Source organism: Ochotona curzoniae, unplaced genomic scaffold, assembly GCF_017591425.1.
Source record: "Ochotona curzoniae isolate NIBS_2020 unplaced genomic scaffold, NIBS_Ocur_1.0 contig_2321, whole genome shotgun sequence".
Lineage (NCBI taxonomy): Eukaryota > Metazoa > Chordata > Mammalia > Lagomorpha > Ochotonidae > Ochotona > Ochotona curzoniae.
Genome location: NW_024465421.1, coordinates 16,819,049 through 16,840,110, shown reverse-complemented (window position 1 = coordinate 16,840,110; position 21,062 = coordinate 16,819,049). Strand labels below are relative to the sequence as shown.

Below are 21,062 nucleotides of genomic sequence, written 5' to 3'. Positions count from 1 at the left end.
AACCTTGGGACCCTGCACCTGCGCGGGAGACCCTGAAAAAGTTCGTGGCTCCTGGCTTCAGATCTGCTGAGCTCTGGCAATTCCGGCCACTTGGGGAGTGAACCAGCAGATGGAAGATCTTTCTCTCTATGTCTCCTTCCTTATAAATCTGCCTTTTCAATAAAAAAAAATTCTCACTGAAGCAAAACTAGGGAGAAATAAGAGAACAAAGGAGAAATGCAAAAAAAAATCAACAAATCAATCTTTTTTTTTTAAATTATCTTTTAAAAAAATTGTCAGTATGATGTGGGGGTGGCTTTCAAAAAGTTCATGAAAATGAACTTTTAATTCCATTTTCCATTCACTTTTCAAAGTGCTGCTGGTGTGTGTGTGTGTGTCTGTGTCTTTGAAGTAAAAATGTACCTAAAAATGCTGACCAGGCTCCCTATTTATCTATTTTTAGTTTCTTCTCTTGGATTTATTGCTGGAGAATAGATTCTCCAGCAAGTTAACACTAAATTTCCATTCCTTTCATTTGAACCTTCTTTTCTTTGGGAACCACAGTAATTTCGTTGGAGAAAGAAATGGGGTCGGGGGAAGTGTCTTCTGAATATACTTTATTTGATTTTAACAATACATTTTCATGTACACTCTAGAATTAGAAATAAAATGCATGGTGAATAGAAAAATCAGAGGAAAAAATACATAGATATTCCCAGAGTGCTGATAATTTAACATGCAATGTAGTTCTATTTTTAAAGGTTTACTTTCACTTTACTGTTTGAAAGGGCAGAGTTGCAGAAAGAGAGAACGAGAGACAGAGAGCGCTTCCCCTCTGCTTCGTTCCCTGGATGGACACAGAGCTCAGGGCCGAGCAGGAAGGCCAGCAGCTCAGAACTCCCTCCGAGTTTGTCACATGGGTGGCGGGGGCCAAAGGGGCCGTGTACGAGATGCCAGCTGTGCCTCAACACTGGCCCAAAGCAGAGTTCTTTGAAGTTGCAACTGAAGCGAATAAAATCAGCTACTGTCTGTCATTTGACGTCCGTGGTTACCAATTGCTCTCCTCTTACAGAAATGCACTCATTCAAACATAGACTTCTGGTATGCACTGGTCTCCGACCATGCAACAGGTAAACTTGTTAGTTACCAAGATGCTCCCACAAGGCACCGTAGCCATTTCACAGATAAAAAGTCTGAGACACAAGCAACTTGGTGGCAGCCATATGGATGATAAAATGCAGAAGTGGGACTCCCCAGTGCGACTCAGGAGTTCTGTGGTTCCCAAGCTTAGTTTATGCTGCTCATGGAGCTAAAACTCCCTGGACTCAGGCTACTCATTGGTTTCCATGGTTACACCCTGCACACTGTTCTAGGTCTTCCAAAAGGACAATTACCTAAGCAACCAAACGACCTGTGGAAACCAAGAATGGATTCATATTAGGATATGTAAAATGCAACCCATTTCTCCAGTACATCCAAGATTCGTATTGTCCCTTAAGCAGATGCTAAGAAATATTTTATAAAATCCAAAGTCCAGCATTGATTTTAAATAAGCTCCTAGGAAGGAAAAGTAAAGTACAAGGTGTATTCAAACATTAATGGAAATGAAATGTGAAGATAACGCACGGAGTGGAGGCTTAGCGAAGCAGTGGAGACACCTGCCTCTCAACAGAAAGCACATGCTTCATGGGTCACATAACTGGATGCCTGTCATTCGCAGGGCAGACCCGGCTGGCATCTCCAGCTCACTCCAGGTCTTGGGGAATGGACTGGCAGAAAACAGCACCCTCCTCTTCTCCTTGTCTCCGCCTTCCAAGTAGCCATTTTTTAAAAGATAGCAATGCACATTTTCACAAACTTTGTGGCCAAACACTGAACAGTCTGGGACATGGGGGCTGGCTGAAGCCCTGATTGGATGGTGGGGTGATGGTGAATGTTTCTGTTCTTCACTCAACAGATGGAAGATATCAAGGCTGTACCCCATATCATCCACTATACTGCGGGGCCATTATATTCTGCGGTTAAAAAAAACACCAAAGGGGTCTGTGGTGTGCTGCAGTGGGTAGCGCCTCTGCCCACAATGCCAGCAACCCATCTGGACAGCAATCTCTGTCTTGGCTATTGCACTGTCTCTCTCTCTTTTTGTTTTTAAGATTTACTTATTTTTATTGGAAAGTCATATATAGAGAGAGGAGGAGAGACAGAGAGGAAGATCTTCCATCCACTGATTCACTCCCTAAATGGCCGCAACAGCCGGAGCTGAGCCAATCCAAACCCAGGAGCCAGGAGCCTCCCCCAGGTCTCCCATGCAGCTGCAGAGTCTCAAGTCCTTTGGACCGTCTTCTACTGTCCTCCCAGGCCACAGGCAGGGGGCTGGATGGGAAGCAGGGCTGCTGGGACAGCAACCAGCACCCATGTAGGATCCGGATGCGTGCAAGGCAAGGACTTTAGCCACTAGGCCACTGTGCCTGGCTCCGGCTGTTCCACTTTCAATCTAGCTCCCTGCTAATGGTCTGGGGAAAGCAACAGAAGATAGCCCAAGTGTTTGTGCCTTTGCCACCCATGTGGGAAACCCCGATAGCGCTCCGGCTTCAGCATGGCCCAGCCCTGGCTGCTGAGCGTGTTGGAGGAATAAACCAGTGGATGGATGTGCTCTCTATCTAATGCTACCTTTCAAATAAATAAATAATACTTTTTCAAACAATTCTCGTTAAAGGACAGATGTGTGGCACAGCAGGTTAAGATGCTGCTTGGGACTGTCATATCCAGTAGCAGGGTGCCTGGTTTGAATCCCTGCTTCTGAGCCAGCTTCCTGCTCATGCACATCCTTGGAGGTAGCAGAGAACGGCCCAAGCCAGGCTCCCTGCCACCCCCGCGGGAGACCCCGTGGAGTTCTGGACCCCCACCACCCCTGAGGGAGACCCCCGTGGAGTCCTGGCCCCCCGCCACCCCCACAGGAGACCCCGTGGAGTCCTGGCCCCCCACCACCCTCGCGGGAGACCCCGTGGAGTCCTGGCCCCCAGCCACTCCCGCGGGAGACCCCGTGGAGTTCTGGACCCCCCCGCCACCCTCGCGGGAGACCCCGTGGAGTCCTGGACCCCCACCACCCCTGAGGCATCCCCATGGAGTCCTGGCCCCCCGCCACCCTCGCGGGAGACCTCGTGGAGCCCTGGCCCCCAGCCACTCCTGCGGGAGACCCCGTGGAGTCCTGGCCCCCCGCCACCCCTGAGGCAGCCCCCATGGAGTCCTGGCCCCCCCGCCACCCCTGAGGCAGCCCCCATGGAGTCCTGGACCCCAGCCACCCCTGAGGCAGCCCCCGTGGAGTCCTGCCCCCTGGCTTTCCTGGCTTTAGTCTGTTCGCTGCAGAGGAACAACAGAAGATCAAAGACAGTGTGTGTTCTCACTCTCTGTTTCTCTACCTTCAGATAAAACAGTTTTTAAAAATTGTTAAATATCTAGTTATATTTAAGATCCCAGGATTTATTGGGAAAAAATGCATAGAGGAGAAAACGAGAAAGTGCCCTGCACTTTTCTCCTGATTGGTAGAGGACTGTCAACCAGCCCCTGGTTTGTTTTTCCTAAAGGGGTGATTCATCAGCTCTTCTGTAACCTCATTCCCTTACCAGACAATGCACAGACTGTCATCCCAGTTCCTCCTCTCTCGCATTCCAGGCCCTCATCTTGGCCGCTCAGCACCGCTCCCTCTGTAATTGTCACCGCTATAAATCCCACATTCCAGGTCTAGCTGATACCCGACACCAGCTCCGAGAGGAGGCCCCTTTGGACCTCCTGAGCCTGTTCTTTACTGGGAAAACACCTTCAACTGATGGCATCTCATGGGAAAATGGGACAAACTCCAAACACAGCAGCCTGGAGGTCAGGGAAGGACAAGGGCACGGAGACACGATAAAGCAGGCCTGTTGTTTCAGACCTTAGTGTAAATCCCTTTATTTGACCAAATAACACTTTAAACCCCAGACTGAATGCAATGAATACAGATCAGTTCTAAATGGCTCATTGAGTTTGGGTTTTATTTATATTGAAATTTAATTTCAGTGTATCTTTGCATTGTGTGATTCAGAAAGCAAAATAATATTAAAATGTAAGCAATGGTAAGGCTGGCATTGTGGCACAGCAGGTCAAGTCACCACCTGGGATGCCAACATCCCAACTGAATGCCAGTTGGAGTCCTGGCTCTTTGCTAACACCCAAGGACTGAGAAACCTGGACGGAGTCCCTGCCTTCACCCTGGCCCAGCCCTGGCTTTGCAGTCACTTGGGGAGGGAACCAGCAGATGGCATAGCTCTCTTCCCTCTCTCTGTCTCTCTCTCTCTCTCTCTAACACTGCCTTTCAAATACATAAATAAATCTTGTTTTTTAAAGAGAAGCTATGGAGAAGATCTTTCTATGCTGCTATGCCCTTAGGTCTAGTTCCCTTCAACAGATAGCTGACATTGGTGGTTTCTTACTGTATTGCCAAATGCCCTTTATGTACATGCAAACATAAATCCATATTTACAAAAGCCATCTTATTCACAAAATGTGGTAGATTTTACACTGTGCTCTACGTCTTGCTGCTTTTATAAACAAAATAAACTGCTTCCACTCAATAAGGAAGGATGGGTTCAGTAGCAGTGGTGTTGCTGGGATTTTTTTGATAATCATGGTATTACTGTAGATATTCTTAGAAAGATGACTATGGTTTTGTAAATATTTATTTATTTTCATTTGAAAGGCATATTTTATAGGAAGAGAAGGAGAGACAGAGGTTTTGAGGTTTTTCAACCACAAGTTCACTCCCCAAATGACCGCAGTAGCTGTAGCTGAACCAAAGCCAGGAGCCAGGAGCTTCTTTCCGGTCTCCCATGCGGGTGCAGGCCTGAGGACCTGAGCCATCCTCTGCTGCATTCTCAGGCTGTACAGGAGGACCTGGATCAGAAGAGGAGCAGCCAGGACAAGAACCAGCACCCTTATTGGATGCTGACACTGCAGGCAGAGGATTAGCTGGCTTCACTCCACCAACCCCAGAAGGATAGCTATGTTCATTATAATTTGCAGATTTAACTCTGTTCAATTCTAAAAGCAAGATCCTGTACTAAAATCATACAACTTATTTTTTTAAGATTTGTTTTATTTTTATGGGAAAGTTAGATATACGGAGAGAAGGAGAGACAAAGAGAAAGATCTTCCATCCATTGATTCACTCCCCAAGTGGCCAAAACAGCCAGAGCTGTGTCAATCCCTAATCAGGAGCCAGGAGCCTCCTCCAGCTCTCCCACACAGGTGCAGGGTTCTAAGGCCTTGGACTGTCCTTGACTGCTTTCTCAGGCCACAAGCAGGGAGCTGGATGGGTGGCAGGCCGTCTGGATTAGAACCAGTGCCCATATGGGATCCTGGTGTGTGCAAGGTGAGGACTTTAACCACTAGGCTACCATGCCGGCCCAATCATACAACTTTTTAATAGTAACTCGTAGGTCACTCAAGCAATGTGATCCCACAATGAGACCCAAATTTAATGTGTTCAGCTGCCATCCCTCCATGGGATTGTGAGTAGAGCCACATTTGAACAAAATATTTGAATTCTTACCTTCAGGAAAGTCATCTTGTGAATGATATGCGGGTAGAAATGGCCAACCCATCAGCACCCCAACTTACCTTTCTCCATGAGAGGACCAACCCTCATGTCAGGTGAATAGAGTACAGCAGAGTGCTCTGCACCTGCTGGCCAAGACAGACAACTTTTCAAACCTTGTCCTTTGCAAGGTCATGGCCCTTGGTCAGAGTGTGGCCTGTGCGGTTAGGTGGCTCTTTTGCTTGATTACTGTGCAGGTGCCATCTTGAAAATCTCAGGAATGTAACAGAATGCTCTCACCACCGTGACCCACAAAAGATGCAGCCAGTTCTCTTGTCTCCGTGTGGATGCGAAGGAGGAGGCCACAGGGCCAGGCAGGTGGCATACAGTTAAGACACACCCTATAATACAGAGCACGGGTTGGAGTCCCAGCTCCCCTCACAGCTCACCTGCAGAGGCAATGGTGATGGTTCCAGTGTTTGGCGTCCTACCAGCCAAGTAGTGTTGAGTGCCAGCTCCTGGCCTTGGCCTAGTTGAGCTCCGGGCATTTCAGGCATCTGGCGGTTGAAGCAGCAGATAGGAAATCTACATCTATCTCCTTCTTTCTCTGCTTTTCACATAAATATTCTTCTTGAACAGAGGAGGAGGATGCAAGAAAGGCAAAGGAGTATCTCTTAAGAAGAAGGAGCAGCACCCTCCACAAAGCCCGCCTGGCTCGGGATCATTTTCTCCACGGCAGAGCCTCCTCGAAGCGCCTTGTAAATCCCCACCAAAGGTTAATTGCCCAATCACGAAGAACCACTATCATTTTCCAAAAAATCTGCTTGTTCCAAAGAGGAGCAAGTAATTGGTTTTCATGTTCAGCTTCCTTCTTACCGTTTCCCCCCGCCCCAGTGTTAATGATGAATGGCTTGTCAAACAGTGAAAATATTTTTAATTTGAATCATCAAACGTCCTTATTACCTCAATAAAAAGATAAAGTTAATGATGAAATCCGCCCGCCACCCCTACGAGTAATAATTGGTTAAGCAAATACAAAGTCCGGCCCTCAGTGGACATGCCATGCGGCGTTAGTATGCAGGCAACTTCATTTTCAGAGAATTAATGCACATGATGTGCACCGCAGGGGCCTTTACTTTCAGACAATCAGTGGAAGTGCACACGCCCCTGGGCTTCCTCATGACTGGCCCACTGGCACAGGTGTTTGCCTTGTATGGATACCCTTGATGGGATTAGCACATAGGTGGCGTAGAGCCGATCGCACCCCTAATGTGGGTGGGCCTCACCTGACCAGCTGAAGAGCTGAATGGTACAAAAATATCAGGGGGTGGAGTAGGGGGTAATTCCTCCAGCTGAGAGCCCAGCTTTGCCACCGGCCTTCACACTGGCACTGAAACATTGGTGCTTCTGGGTCTTGAGCCTGTTCATCTTCAAATGAAAACGCCACCATCAGCTCTCCCCATCCTTAGGCCTTCGGTCCCAGCTGAACCCTCGCCCTCAGCCATCCTTGTGTGTTCCGCTTGCCAAGTAATCCATGGTCTTGGGATCTGTCCACCCGTGGGATCACATGGGCCAGTTCTTTAGAATTAACCCTATCTTTCTGTATCCATCTCCTCCTGGCTCTGTCTGCCTGGAGGGACTACTCTGACCCATACACAGCTACCAGTCCAGTCTGTACTGGCCATTGCTTACAGACAGAACTGCCATCGGCCTTCTTAACAGATAGAAAGTTTTGAAATGTTTATAAAAGTTGTAAAACACAGTGTTTGTGGAAGTGTTGCTGAGTCAAGAATCTTCTCCATCAAGTAGACATAATAGCCGCCTCCCATCGTGAAGCATTGGCTCAGAAACGTGGTGACTTTATGCTAAAGAAGCATGGGAAGGATGGGATCCTGTGAGCTGCAAGTTCAAGATGAAAATGACTCAGGATGACCTTCAGGGCCTTCCAGCATCAGACAGCCAAGGAGGCAGGTGGTGGGAGTGGATGAGACAGGCTTAGGTGACAGATGGCCCGGGATCGGTGCTCCAGGCTTAGCAGGGTGTCCTTGCACAAGCGGCTTCGTGTCTGTTATGGTCTCCTTACTTGAAAATTAAGAGAAATGGTAAAAACTTGAAAGGCTGCCAAAAAAAAAGGTTGATTATGCTAATTTTAACAGCTACAACATTGTCAGCACTTCATGGATCCCAAAACTGTATTTCTCACGATTATTACCTGCTTGTACCTCACATCAAGGAACCCAACAGATTCATTTAATGAAGAAATAAAGGTTTTTTTTTTTAACCAACTTGAATACCCAGCTCTCATCCTAGAGCAATCTCACTACACCTTCCAACACACACACACACATACATACACACAAATGTTATTTCCAAACACACCACAGATCGTATGAAGAATCACAAACAAGAAAAAATAACAAAATAAGAAAGTAAGATGTTAAGACAGTTAACACTGTGGATTAAACTGCCCCTGTGACACCAACATCCCCATAGCAGCATGGATTCAAGTCCCAGCTGCTCCACTTTTGATCCAACTTTCAGCTGATACTTCTGGAAAAGCAACAGTATTTAAATGGACCCTAGGGAGGGACTCATTTTTCTCCAAAATGATGGCCCCATTGTACACTGCTTGCTTTTTAAAAAAGATTTATTTTATTTGTTCAACAGACATAAATGAAAGTAGGATGTGTGGCAGTGATGTGCACCCCACATATTTATCACAGCTCAATTCACCATAGCTAAAATATGGAATCAACCCAGATGCCCCCCAGCTGATATGGATCAAGAGAATACGGTATATATATATGTGCTTCCTGGAATACGACTCAGCCATTAAAAACAATGAAATCCAGTCTTTTGATACAACTGGAAATTGTTATGCTTAGTGAAATAAGGCAGGCCCCAAAAGACAAATAATTTTGTTTTCTCTGATTGACTGCAGCTAATATAGAATACCAAAAACTGTAGGAATGAAATGGGATATGGCTGTCACTGTCGCCCTGTGTTTATACACCAGTGGACCTACGGCCTTCCTGCGTTTTCCCTGTTAAATATTATGATCAGTGGATTAAAATCATGTCTACAAAAATTGATGAAGGGGGGAAGGAGGGAAGGAATACTGGTGGGAGCAGAGGAGGGGGAAGTGTGGCTTCTTGGAACTGTGCCTATGGAATGCTCAATCTTTTTATATTAGTTTTTTTTTAAGTTATTTATTATCTCGTATCAATAAAAGAATTCCGTGATGAGCTTTGGGAGATATGGGGGAGGGGTGTAAGTAGAAACGCAGACTGCAAGAGAGCAGGTGTTATTTCTTTGATAATGGGATTCTTATTTTTGACTACTTGTACAAAGATTCGGTGACAGCACGGTCCCGCTATTGGGAGTGCGAACCGGGAACCGAGCAAGGTGGCCCTCTGGCGGGAAGCGGGACGCACGCCGGGCTCCCCTAGGCTCCTCCTGGATACATTCGGCTCCCCAACCCCTGCACGCTCGGACTCGACTCTTTTCGACTTCTCTTCGGCCCACCTTCGGCTATCCTCGGCTGCCTTCGCTCTACGCTCGGCTCCTCTTCGGTTCCGTTCGGTCGGCCCCTCGGGATCGGCTTCTTCGGGTGACTTCCGTCTCGGCTTCGGCTCCTCTTCGGGTGTGGTCAGTGGACGCTAGTCAGGGCGGACTCGGCGCTCCTCGGCGGCCTTCGTCTGGAGCTCGTCTGGGCCTCGGCTCCTTTTCGGGCGCGATCGTTCGCCGTTCGGCAGGCCAGGCTCGGCTCTCCTCGGCTGCCTTCGGCTCCTCTTCGGCTGCGCTCCCGGAAGGGCGCCCATGGAGCCGGCTTGCCGGCCTGCCATGGCGCCTCTGCTGGAGTATGAGCGGCAGCTTGTGCTGGAACTTCTGGACACCGACGGGCTGGTGGTGTGTGCCCGCGGGCTCGGCGCCGACCGACTCCTCTACCATTTCCTCCGGCTGCACTGCCACCCGGCCTGCCTGGTGCTGGTGCTCAACACGCAGCCGGCCGAGGAGGTGCGAGCTCCGTGACTGAAGGGGAGCGGGCTAGCGTCGGCCTCCGGGAAGGGGGCAGGCCTGGGCGCCGGGGCGAGGCCTTTGACGGCTTAGAGGGGGGCTTCGTGAGGCCCCCCAGCACGGGAGGAAGGGGAGGCTGAGGCGGCCGGCGGTCCCTGACACCGCGCGGGGTCCCGGCTGTGGGGCGAGCAGGGGCCGGGGGTCCCTGACATCCGTGGGAACCGGGAGACAGCGAGGGGCTGGGGGCTGAGTTGGGCGTCCCTGCTGGGGAAGCAGAGGTGTCTGACAGGAGCAGGGCGTCCTCAGGCTGCCAGCTAAGAGGAAGTGTAGAGGTAGAGAAGAAACATCCCGTCAGAGGAACTGATGAGGTGGAGGGAGTCCCCGAGGGTGATGGACACACCCGTGGGGCAGGGGAGGAGCCGGCAGCCGTGGGACAGGGAGCCTGCGGGCCGGCGCCGGGGCTTGCCCTGACACGTCGTGGAGAGAGAAGGCAGGCGGCCTGGAAGAGGAAACCTCAGGGAGGAGAGTGGCCGCGAGCAAGCTCCTTGACGACAGGCAGCCCGGGGGTCTCCTCTGCGTCAGAGGGGGCAGTCGGTGTGGCACCGAGCTGGGGAGGGGGTGGGTGACATCCCCTTGCCTTAGCCATCTGTCTGTGTGAACGTCAGCCTGCTTCCGTGTCCTGGGCCCACCTGGGCCAAGAGACTGACAGGACAGACTGGCTCTGGGATGGGACCCGGGGAGGACCCCAGCGGGACACTGCCTGGGATAAGGGTCTCCTTCCTCCCACCCGCCCCTGCCCGGACATGCTGGGTGCACACCCGGCTTAGCTGGCTGCCATTCTTGGGCAGTAGGCTTTTTTTTTTTTTAAGATTTTATTTATTTTAATTGTAAAGTCAGATATATAGAGAGGAGGAGAGACAGAGAGGAAGATCCTCCCTACAATGATTCAGTTCCCAAGTGGCCACAACGGCCGGTGTTGTGCTGCTCTGAAGCCAGGAGCTTCTTCTGGGTCTCCCACATGGGTGCAGGGTCCCAAGGCTTTGGGCCGTCCTCGACTGCTTTCCCAGGCCACAAGCAGGGAGCTGGATGGGAAGTGGAGCTGCTGGGATTAGAACCGGCACTCACATGGGATCTTGGCGCGTTCAAGGCGAGGACCTTAACTGCTATGCTATTATACCAGGCCCACTAGAAGACTTTTGAAAGTTGATAATGACACAAGCGTGGTTATTTCTTGTTGTAAACCCAAAAATGAAAATAAGTCCCTAGTTAAATATCCAGCTGTTGGTTGATCATCATGAAGGAGTATCTTAGTTAGCCCTGAGAAAGTTTAAACACCTGCAACTTGTATAAAAACTGCCTTCTGTTAAACAGCCTGCTCATCAAGTCTGATTTAATTTAGGAGTATTTTATCAATCAGCTGAAGATAGAAGGCGTGGAACACCTCCCTCGGCGAGTGACCAATGAAATCGCAAGCAGCAGCCGCTATGAGGTGTATACGCAGGGCGGCATTATATTCGCCACAAGTCGCATCCTGGTGGTTGATTTCCTGACCGATAGAATACCTTCAGATTTAATTACCGGTAAGAATTGAAATCTTAGCCTCCCTCGTGCATAAGGGTGCATAGCTTTGTTTTTGTCCCCTGTGCCCAACCGAACTCCGTGCTAGAACCTTCTGCTCTAAGGGCATCACTGCTGAGTTCCACATGGTGCTGCTGCCAGTTAGCACACATACCACAGGCACTGTGGGCGCTCCTCGGGGTTTCTCAACTAAAGAGCTGTCGTCACGCCTCCCCTCGGCAGGGCCACACGTGCCGAGACGGGCGTTGTCGGGCACATCATAGCGATTACTGAGCAAGCCCACGTGGTGAGTGCCGACCACCTGACATGGCCTCCGGCTGCCACCGAGGGGCAAGGTCACTTGGGGTGCCCAGGCTAGAGAGCCAGTACACGGCAGGTGCTTGAGGTCTTTGGATGAGTGGCAGGTGGATCTAGTGTGAACTTGTGCTTGCAGAGGACACAGGGACACTGAAGCCCATGGTCGTCAGTGCTGTCACTCTCCTGTCGTCCCAGATGCAGGTGACCCTCAGTGACGGAAGGAATACGTACATGAAAGCAGTGGAGCATCTGATTCGTGGGGAACTGACGGGGGAAGGGGTCTGCTCTTTGCTAACATTTCCATTCGGCACAGACAGACCTGGGCCTTGCGGTCGCGCTCCAGGGACTTTGAACTCTGTGCTCTGGTTACAAAGCGAGCTCCTTCGTTGTATGACCCTCGAGTTTTCTTAGCTTTTAAACAGGAAATAGGGCCTGCTGGAGTTACCATAGGGATTCGGTGCGGGGAAATACATTCCAGACAGTGCCTTGGTCTTGACGAACTCTGAATAACCAAGAGCAAGGGAAGAAACAGGTTAGCTTTTTATAACCAGAAATCTGGATACAGGCTGTTTGGTGCTTACTTTGTTTGTTGAAAAGATTTTTTTATTTGAAAGGCCAGTTTACAGAGAGGAGAGACAGAGATCTTCCATCCACTGGTTCACTCCGGAAATGCTGCAAAGGCTAGAGCTGAATTGATCTGACCTGTCTCAAACCTGTATCCAAGGGGGATACTGGTGCCCCAGGCGGAAGCTTTAGCCTACTGTGCCGTGGGACCAGCCCCTGTTTGCTGCTTAAAGCAAAAGTTAAAACCTTTGCTTTAATTTTTCTTTAGGTTCATAAACTGGGGGACAATCCCACGGATCTGCCGCTAGATGTCAGTGTTACTCTCTGAGTTGCAGCTCAGCCTAAGGAGCCTGGGAGCTGTGTGAGCACCCAGTCTGGTCCGGCCCATAGGCGCTTCCTAATTTAAAGTACCACAGGCCCTTCCTCTCGCTCACCAAGTCCCCAGCAGCCATGGAGCTGGAGTTGCTGCTGCTCAGCTGAGGGGAGTGCAAATGAATGCCAGAAATCGATTCTTTTAAATTTTTCATCTCCAGGATCCCCTGTAAGAGCCTTGCTCGAAACTCAAACGGACCTCGTGGCAGTCCCCCCCGCCTGGAAACCTGTGGAAAGGACATTGTGTCCCTGTGGTCACCCATGCTTACTGCCACATCCTACCTGTGCTGTGGCAGCTCATGAATACCAGGTGACACCTGGAAGAGTCAGGCAGCGCGTTTCCCTCGCTGAGGCTGGCCCTGGTGTCTCTACAACATTTTCTGGGAAATGTTAGAGGAAAAAACAGCTAGGTATTAGATTTGGTGTACCCAGTGTTACAGTTTTACACTTACCCAACAAACATTTGAACTGACTGAAGGTGCCACGAGGTGGAGGACCATGAATTCCTGAGTTAGCCTGCTGCTGACTGCAGTTGGTTTAGCTGTCAGACGGGGAGGTGATGTGCTGGGAGGGTGAAATGCAGTCGTGGAGGTAATACACGTGGCTCTGTGATTGCATCTCATCAGCTCCCTGTGTCTGTCTGCAAGCAGCGCAGTGAAAGAGGTGTGTAAAGGGCCAGCTGTAGGACAGTCTGAGGTCAGGAGTGTAAGTCCACAAGCAGGCGCCCGTGGAGCAGGAAGGGCGCCCCTGCCAAGCACCCTCCTGCACGGAGTGGCCTGGGTGGGAAGGCACAGCCTTGACTCGGGGTGTAGACCCTTTTCCTCCCACCTGCTCACCGGGTGAGCTGGATCGAGTTGGTCTTCAGTAATGTCTCACATGTAGAATTATCCCAAACACTCAACGAAGTAAAAACCCTGTAGGAGGACCTGAGCCAGGACCTGGGTGTCATTGCTTCTCTCCTGCTTCCTCTTTCCGATGTCTGAGAGAATGACCGGCCGTGGGAGCCCGGTGTTTTCAGAAATTGAGACTCACATTTGCCTTCGAGTCCATTTTTATTATTCTTAACTTCGTGTGGCATTTCAACCCAGGCTGACAAAGTGTGGCCCTCGGTGTCCTTGGGGAGACTCCCCCTCCCGGGACAAGGTGTTTTCCGAGTCATAAATGAGTATGTACATCTGTTGGAAATCCCTGCTGAACTTCCGGATAACACCATCGGTTTTGACTACATTTGAAAAATAACTTGCTGAGCAAGAACAGATTTAGTTCCGGCCTCCTTGATCCACAATTGAAACATTTAGACTGAATTGATTTTTTTGAGCTCCGAGAAGGAGTCATCATGACCGTTAGGTGATGAGGGATGAGACCTGGAGCAAAAACATGTGAGTACATTTTTAGCAAACAGCTTCATTTAAATGAAAACGACCCGTCCTCACGAAAAAATTGGGTGTTTGAAGCAGACATGTCTGTGTCTTGTTTTTCCATAACGTGTCGCTGTATGTAAAGGGCATGTACGTGTGGAAAATCTTCTGAATTCTCATTTTATAAATGAGGAAATAGGCATAGTTGTTCTTGTTTTTGAGATTCAGGATGTCTTGATCACCCTCTCTCCCCACCCCCCAAAATTTATTAAATGTACTTGCTAAAGGTTCTCCTTTAAAATGGACTCCTTTGCATCTTCTTTGCACATATCCTGACCTTGGGAATTGAATGGATCTAGTAAGCAATGGAAACATCTCTCGATCTTGTAAGATGGAGCCCTTTTCTGTGGCCCACGTCCAGTTCTTCCTCCCACCTGGCTGTCACCCACCTCCGCCCTGCCCCATCTCTGTTCTTCTGTCTCCCTGGCCGTGCCCATCACAGAACTCACCGCTTCCTCTCCTCCCCCGCCATCGGAACTGCCAGCCACCCCGCCGCACACAGTCCTTCTCCTTCTCGGATTCCTTGGCCTCCTTAGCTCCTGCGGAGTGGCTCCGTGAGGGCAGGGGCTGACACAGGTTTTGCCCGTTCTCAAGCAGAACCCCCAGAAAGAGGTGGAGGATGAGTGATGACGGAGTGTGCGGAAGGGAGCGTGCAAGTGGCCGTTACAGTTCCGCTCTCCCCCTTCAGGCATACTGGTGTACAGGGCTCACAGAATCATCGAGTCTTGTCAGGAAGCGTTCATCCTGCGCCTCTTCCGGCAGAAGAACAAGCGGGGTTTTATTAAAGCCTTCACAGACAACGCTGTCGCCTTCGATACCGGCTTCTGCCACGTGGAGAGAGTGATGCGGAATCTTTTTGTGAAGAAGCTGTATCTGTGGCCAAGGTAAGCAGTGGCACATGAAGCCATTCGTGAGCACAACTCAGTAGCCCGCCCATGTCTTATTCCCTTGTCATGTCAGAGTTACTGAAATTGCACCCAGCAAGTGCCAGTCAGACATAGAACACAGCCCAGCATGATCACGTGGCCACCTCCTTCGTGCTTCGCTTTCTGTATTTTTTTCTTCCAAGAACAAACTGGAAAGGGGCGGGGTGCTTGAAAGGTGCAGCGCTGGAGGTGGCAGTGCCCTGTGGGATGAAAGGGCAGGGGCAAAGAGAGGTCTTCCAGTGCAGTTCACTCTCCCCAGTAGTCGCCACAGCCAGGAGCCAGCCTGCGCAGGTGTCCCCCACAAGGGCGGCAGGGCCCAAGCACTCGGCTGCACCCTCTCCTGCTTTGCCGGGTGTATTAGCAGGGAGCTGGACTGGAAGCGGAGCCACTGGGACCTTTTGGAATGTCAGCAGCGTGAGTGGCAGCTTAACCTGCTGCAATCCTGTTTGGTCCTTGAAAAGCAGACATTTCATCAGATCCATCCAAGGACAGTTGCTGTGGCCTTTCCTCTCCCTTTAGTGACACATGCACAGCAGGTGTGGGGGGACGTGCTTAGACTCACCCAGTTGACCACGACTTCCACTGTGAACCCTGTCCATCAGGGGAAAAGAGCGCTTAGAGTCCTGAGGAATTGGTCAGTTTCTAGGAAAAATCATAGCACTCTGTTTGCAAACACTTCTGCAACCTCTGCTGCTGTGTCTCGATGCCGCAGTACTGTTACTTAAAGGTAGTTACAGTGGTTTTCCTTTTTAACCTACCCTGGTTCAGAGGCCCCCAGAGTGTCCTGTACAGCCAGGGAGCGAGTTGTTGGAGTTGTTGCGGGCCTTTGGTTTGTCGGCACAGGAAGGTCGGCCTAGGCAGTGCAGGCACGTGGCTGCTGTGGGCTGGGGAGGCTGTGCACACGGCACCGGATCTAGCTGCCTCGACTGCACATTGCTCCCACCCCTTGGCGTTCCCCGTGTTCTGCAGAAGGCAGCTTGGCTCCCCATTGTGCTGGTTTCTTGTCGTTGCATTTGCAAGAACTGATTAATAGGAGGTTACTGAAACTCCAGAAAATATCCTAAAAGCGTTTGTCTCGCAGATTCCATGTGGCCGTGAACTCGTTCTTGGAACAGCACAAGCCTGAAGTCGTGGAGATCCACGTCTCCATGACGCCGGCCATGCTCGCCATCCAGACCGCCATCCTGGACATCTTAAACGCATGTCTAAAGGAGCTCAAATGCCACAACCCGACGCTGGAAGTGGAAGACTTGTCTTTAGAAAACGCTATCGGGAAACCTTTTGACAAGGTACCCTTTTTCTTTTCCTTTTAAAGTATAACTTGCTGTATTGCAATTTTAAAGTATGCCGGTTATTTTAATATCTGCAGTGTTCGCAGTAGGAATTTATTGTTATTTTAAAAAGTAGATTGGAGATGATTTAAAGCATAGCATCTAGTTTACTGGAAAGCAATAATTTGTAATAAGATATGTGGATGGCGTGCAAGCCTAACTTTGGCTTTTGCAGTTATTGCAGTATAATCCAGAGGAGGAGGAATAACTTCCGACATGACATTTGATAGCTACAGGTAGCAGAGTTTCATTCATTGTACATGAATATACAATCTTTCTTTGGATGAAAAGTTACTTAGATGAGTTTTCTTTACTGGGACACGTGAAACTTGCTGTCTAAAAATTATATTATGAATGGAAACAAATGATGAGACTTTAATTCAAGGAATTTTTCGTCTAATGAATTTTTTAATCTTAGATTAATGATTGTAGTATTTTTTAAAAATTTTAACATTGGTTCCATAGTTGATAGGGACGCATGCCTGGTTGGTTTGTTTTCCCCAGTGTCCGCAGTGGAGGAGGGGAGAGGAACTTCTGCTCTCTGTCAAACCACACCAGCACCTGGGGATGGGGGACTGTCACTTGACGCCTTAGAGACCCTCGTGTGGGGAAGAGTGTTCCGAGGGTGCTATTTGAGTGGTCTCAGTAGCCCTGAAACACCCTTGGCTTCATTGCACCAGGTCTTTCCAAGGTCTGTTGGCTGATCAGGTCCACGTCAGTGCCTCTACAGATCCAGACGCTTGCTGCAAAGCTTGACCAGCAGAGTTGTCTAACCTGCTCTGCTTTCCATTCTCTGACGAGGCACTTGGCATCCTTTGCTGGCTTAGATGAGCTGGCCATCATATCAGTATCAATATTACTGAGCTGCAAATTCAGAGAAAGCTGACATTAAAAATCTCAGGGTTTTTTTTTCATATTTTGTTAGAACATTTTCTTGTCCTGGAGTCAGTCGACATGTCATTGGGAATAATGCATAGTGATGTTAAAGGAAAGAAGCTTGTAACTTTCCATTTCTTTTGCTTCCAGAAAGTCAGTTTACTGTGAAATATCGATATATTAAACTAATTTTATGTGTTCTGCTCCTGTCCTTCACATGTGTTTAATGCATGTTGTTGTTTTTTTATTTCATATTCTCTTAATAGGATATGTATGTTCCTAGAAAAACAAATTTTGGCCTAATTATTTCACATCATTTCTGTTTACCATCCCTGACCAGTAAGAGCAAGCATAGTTTTAGATACTCTTAGTAACCACATCCAAATGTAGACACAGCTTGCAGTTTGTTTCAAATCTTCAACTTTCGTAGATTACTTTGCAAAAGAAGCATGTAGTTCAGTGCCCCAGTTTACACAGCATCTGCCTGTGGTGCTGAAGTATTAAAGTATCTCATTTCATTTTCACAACTGTTCTGGTTTAGATAGTCAACTTGTGGTTATCCAAACATTATTCCTGCACAGGACTCGATTTGTTCAGTAAGATGATGTCCAGGCATTGTGCTTCTGTTCATAAAAACAAATTATTATCTATTAGAGCTGGTCTCTGCCAACAATAATGTAAATATGGATGCTAGATTGACCATCTGGTCCAAAAGATTTATATGAATGCAACAGCATGCTGTGTGTTTGACAAATTCAATATTTGTTCGCTGAAACTTCCTAGCCAGTTCCTTGGGAAATAATGTTTCAAGTTTTTTTATTGTAATGAATTTTATATCATATAAAATTTATTTTAATCATTTTTACATACACAGGGAATAATCTTTGTTGAAAGTATGATTTCTGTTAGGAACAGCTGTACTGAACATTAAGGGACTTCAAACAGTGCTTGGGGAAAACACACACGCACACTTCTCCTGAAGCGACCGACTCTCCCACAGTGTCATCACACCAAGTCCTGTTGTTTCAGACGATCCGCCACTATCTGGACCCTTTGTGGCATCAGCTTGGAGCCAAGACCAAGTCCTTGGTGCAGGACTTGAAGATCCTGCGAACGTTGCTGCAGTATCTCTCTCAGTATGATTGTGTCACATTTCTGAACCTCCTGGAATCCCTGAGAGCAACGGAGAAGGCTTTTGGTCAGAATTCAGGTGGGAGATGAAAATATGGATATTATTGTAGGATCTGATATGAATAAAGTATTATGTATTTAAGGGAACCCAGGTGTAGGGAATGCTGTATCTTAATTACATGCTATATGCTACAATTTCAAACTACATTGGCTGTTCATGGACACAGATATAGAGTTTATTGATAGTTCCCATCTATTTAGCTTCTGTGTAATAATAAATATTCATGACCATTCTGAGGAATGGAATTTTGTTTCTATAAGAGACAATGTTTAGTACAAGCAGTCTCCAACTTAGAAATAGGTGGTGTTCTGGAAGTTTATTTGTGAAAAACTTACAGCTGACTTTCCCCCAAAGAGACAGCAAGGTCCAAGTCCCCAAGATGGGAGAGGTAAGGGACAAATACATAGGCCACTGGCCATTGTCCTGTGTCCGTCACTGCTGGCATGGTTCGCAGGCCCTGTGAGTGCACATAGCCAGTAATTCTTACTGCTCCCTCAGGAGCAGTCCTAAGTACTCAACCACAATGTGTGGCGATTGACACAGGCACCAGCAGTGTCACCTACCAACAGTTGGGGCACCATCATTAGCGATGGCAAGATGGCAAACAGTGGAAAACGGCCTCCCCAAAAAACATCTGGTCCAGGCACCTCTGGGACACATTTGAAAAACCACTGACCTAGCCCAACAGTGAGAGAGGCCACAATAGTGGAGAAGGGCTGGCCAGTGGGAAAACAAGGTGATGATGGGGCGGTGCCAGTTGCATGTGTGGGTCATCCGGCCCTCTAAGGTTAGAGCAACTCAACCCTGAATTGAAGGCTTTTTAACTTCTCATGATAGGTTGGCTGTTCCTGGACTCCAGTACCTCAATGTTTGTAAATGCTCGAGCAAGGGTTTACCGCGTTCCTGATGCCAAGCTGATGAAAAAAGGCAAAATGTCTGAAAACGTGGAAATAAAAGAAGGGCAAGGTATCCTGTGTCCTTAAGTCTTTGTGTTTCATTATAGTATTTGGCGTGGGAATACTGATCAAGTCAAAGTAGACCTTAAAACTCCCTTCCAGGTAAAAAACGAAGGCTCCTGCGTGCAGTGAATGAACGTGTGTATTTAACTTCGGACATGGTTAGCTCCTTCCACGGACCATGGCAGTTTGTGGCTCTGGTGGACACAAGGCACAGAACTAGCTTATACTGCCTTCTGTCTTTAAGTTCTTTGTCACTGTTTCAGGAAACATTCTACAGGAAAAATCAAGTTTTTAGAATGGCTGGTCTTGGAACCCATTGCCACAGATTACACATAATACATGCCGAATTTGAGTTGAGAGCCTTCCCAGTGGCACATAAAAGCTGTAGATGGATTTTTTTTTTCAGCTTCAAAGCGATTACTGTTGTGGGCACTTAAAGGTTTAGTGGAACATTTTAACATCTCCTTAAACTTGTTTTTTAAGATGGCTTCAGCTTTTTGAAAGCCAAACTGACAGACACAGACACAGATATCTTCCACGTGCTGGGTCTCTCCCCGGACGGCTGCCACGGGCTAACCTGGAGCCGGGAGCGGCACCCAGACCTCTCGTGGGGTGCCAGGGGTCAAGCTTGGACCAGTCTGCTGCTTTCCCCAGCCATTGGCACGGAGCTGGGACTTGAACCAGCGCCCTTACAGGAAGCCAGAGTCACAGGTGGTATCATTACCCTCTGCACAATGCTAACCCCATCCCTTTTAACTTTTAAGGAACATACATAGATTAGAATGAAACTATTAGTGGATTTTATTCCCATAATTGCCTACTTAGTATTAGATATCAGTGTTTTGTTTTGTTTTTAAAAACTTATTTATTCTTATTGGAAAGGCAGACTTTTAGAAAGGAGAGACAGTGAGAAACATCTTTCTTCTGTGGGTTCACTCCCCAAGTGGCTGCAAGAGTTGGAACTGAGCCAGTTTGAAGCCAGGTGCCCCCTTAGGGTCTCCCATGTGGGTGCAGGGTCCCAAGGCTTTGGACCATCTCTGTTTTCCCAGGCCACAAACAGAAAGCTAGATGGGAAGTGGAGCAGCCGGGGCACAAACAGGCGCCCATATCGGATCTCAGCACTTGCAAGGGGAGTATTAGCCAATTAAGCCATTGCACTAAGGCACAGGCTTGGTTAATGCTTGCTTTCTGAAGCCAACTTTAAAACTCTACTTTAAAACTTAATTAAACACACAAAAAGGCAAATAATACTTATACAAAGAAAGGCTTTATTATTGCTTCATTTTATCCGTGTCCAGGATTGTGGAAATCATGGGGATTTTAGAAATAATAGCGGGCCTGTCACCACGTGCAATGAAGCTCTCCGTCATTTCTCCACAGAGACAAGGAAGGAACTAGTCCTCGAATGCAGCCCGAAGTGGGAGGCACTGACCGAAGTATTAAAGGAAATAGAGGCAGAGAACAAGGAGAGTGAAGCACTCGGTGGTCCGGGTAAGAAAAAAAGGGCGCGCCGACACGTGGCTTTCAGTGTGCCAAGGCGATGCTGCTGTGCTGAGCTCTGCCAGGATTTCTGGCCCATCAGATGGGCTCTCGGTGCTGCTGGCAGCCTCGGGCCTGGGCTGCACCGGCTCTCACTTGCTCCGGGTTGAGCCTTTGTATATTCAGCAGGCAGAGTTTCTCACCAGCTGGATTCTTGTGCCTTCTATTTAAAGTGCCAGCTAATCTCACCCTATCCCCAGCAGGTTTTAGGTCGGCAGGCCCCCATGAGGCGAGGGGTGTCTGCTTTATGTCCTCAGCAAGTATCCTTCCTAAGTCAGTCACAGTGGCCCGGCCCTGCAGGAGCACTCTCAGGTCTCAGGCCTAGAGAGGGCGAAGGGTCGGATAATCTAAGATCCTCTGTGAACGTAGTGCCAATCACAGCTGCCACAGAGAGGCAGCGTGAGGTCTCTTTGAGGTTAGGGACTTGGGGGACAAGCAGGCA

The 21,062-nt window shown here is 48.6% G+C and overlaps 1 protein-coding gene across 3 annotated transcripts in view; it reads left to right on the top strand.

The window, feature by feature from the left end:
• The first annotated feature begins 563 nt into the window (after positions 1–563).
• The window catches only part of ERCC4 (ERCC excision repair 4, endonuclease catalytic subunit), a 102,538-nt gene continuing 82,039 nt past the window's right edge, over positions 564–21,062 (top strand). For 2 of the 3 annotated variants that reach the window (XR_005883191.1, XM_040973304.1), the window contains exons 1-7: positions 9,172–9,568; positions 10,968–11,148; positions 14,486–14,681; positions 15,805–16,012; positions 17,960–18,140; positions 18,960–19,088; positions 20,462–20,572. Coding sequence is in view for 2 of the 3 variants with exons in the window: in XM_040973304.1 (XP_040829238.1) it covers positions 9,371–9,568; positions 10,968–11,148; positions 14,486–14,681; positions 15,805–16,012; positions 17,960–18,140; positions 18,960–19,088; positions 20,462–20,572 (1,204 nt within the window). In the remaining variant the exon portion in view is untranslated. Of the gene's footprint in view, positions 579–9,171; positions 9,569–10,967; positions 11,149–14,485; positions 14,682–15,804; positions 16,013–17,959; positions 18,141–18,959; positions 19,089–20,461; positions 20,573–21,062 lie in introns of those variants that run through there. The other variant, XM_040973306.1, reaches the window with a different exon arrangement.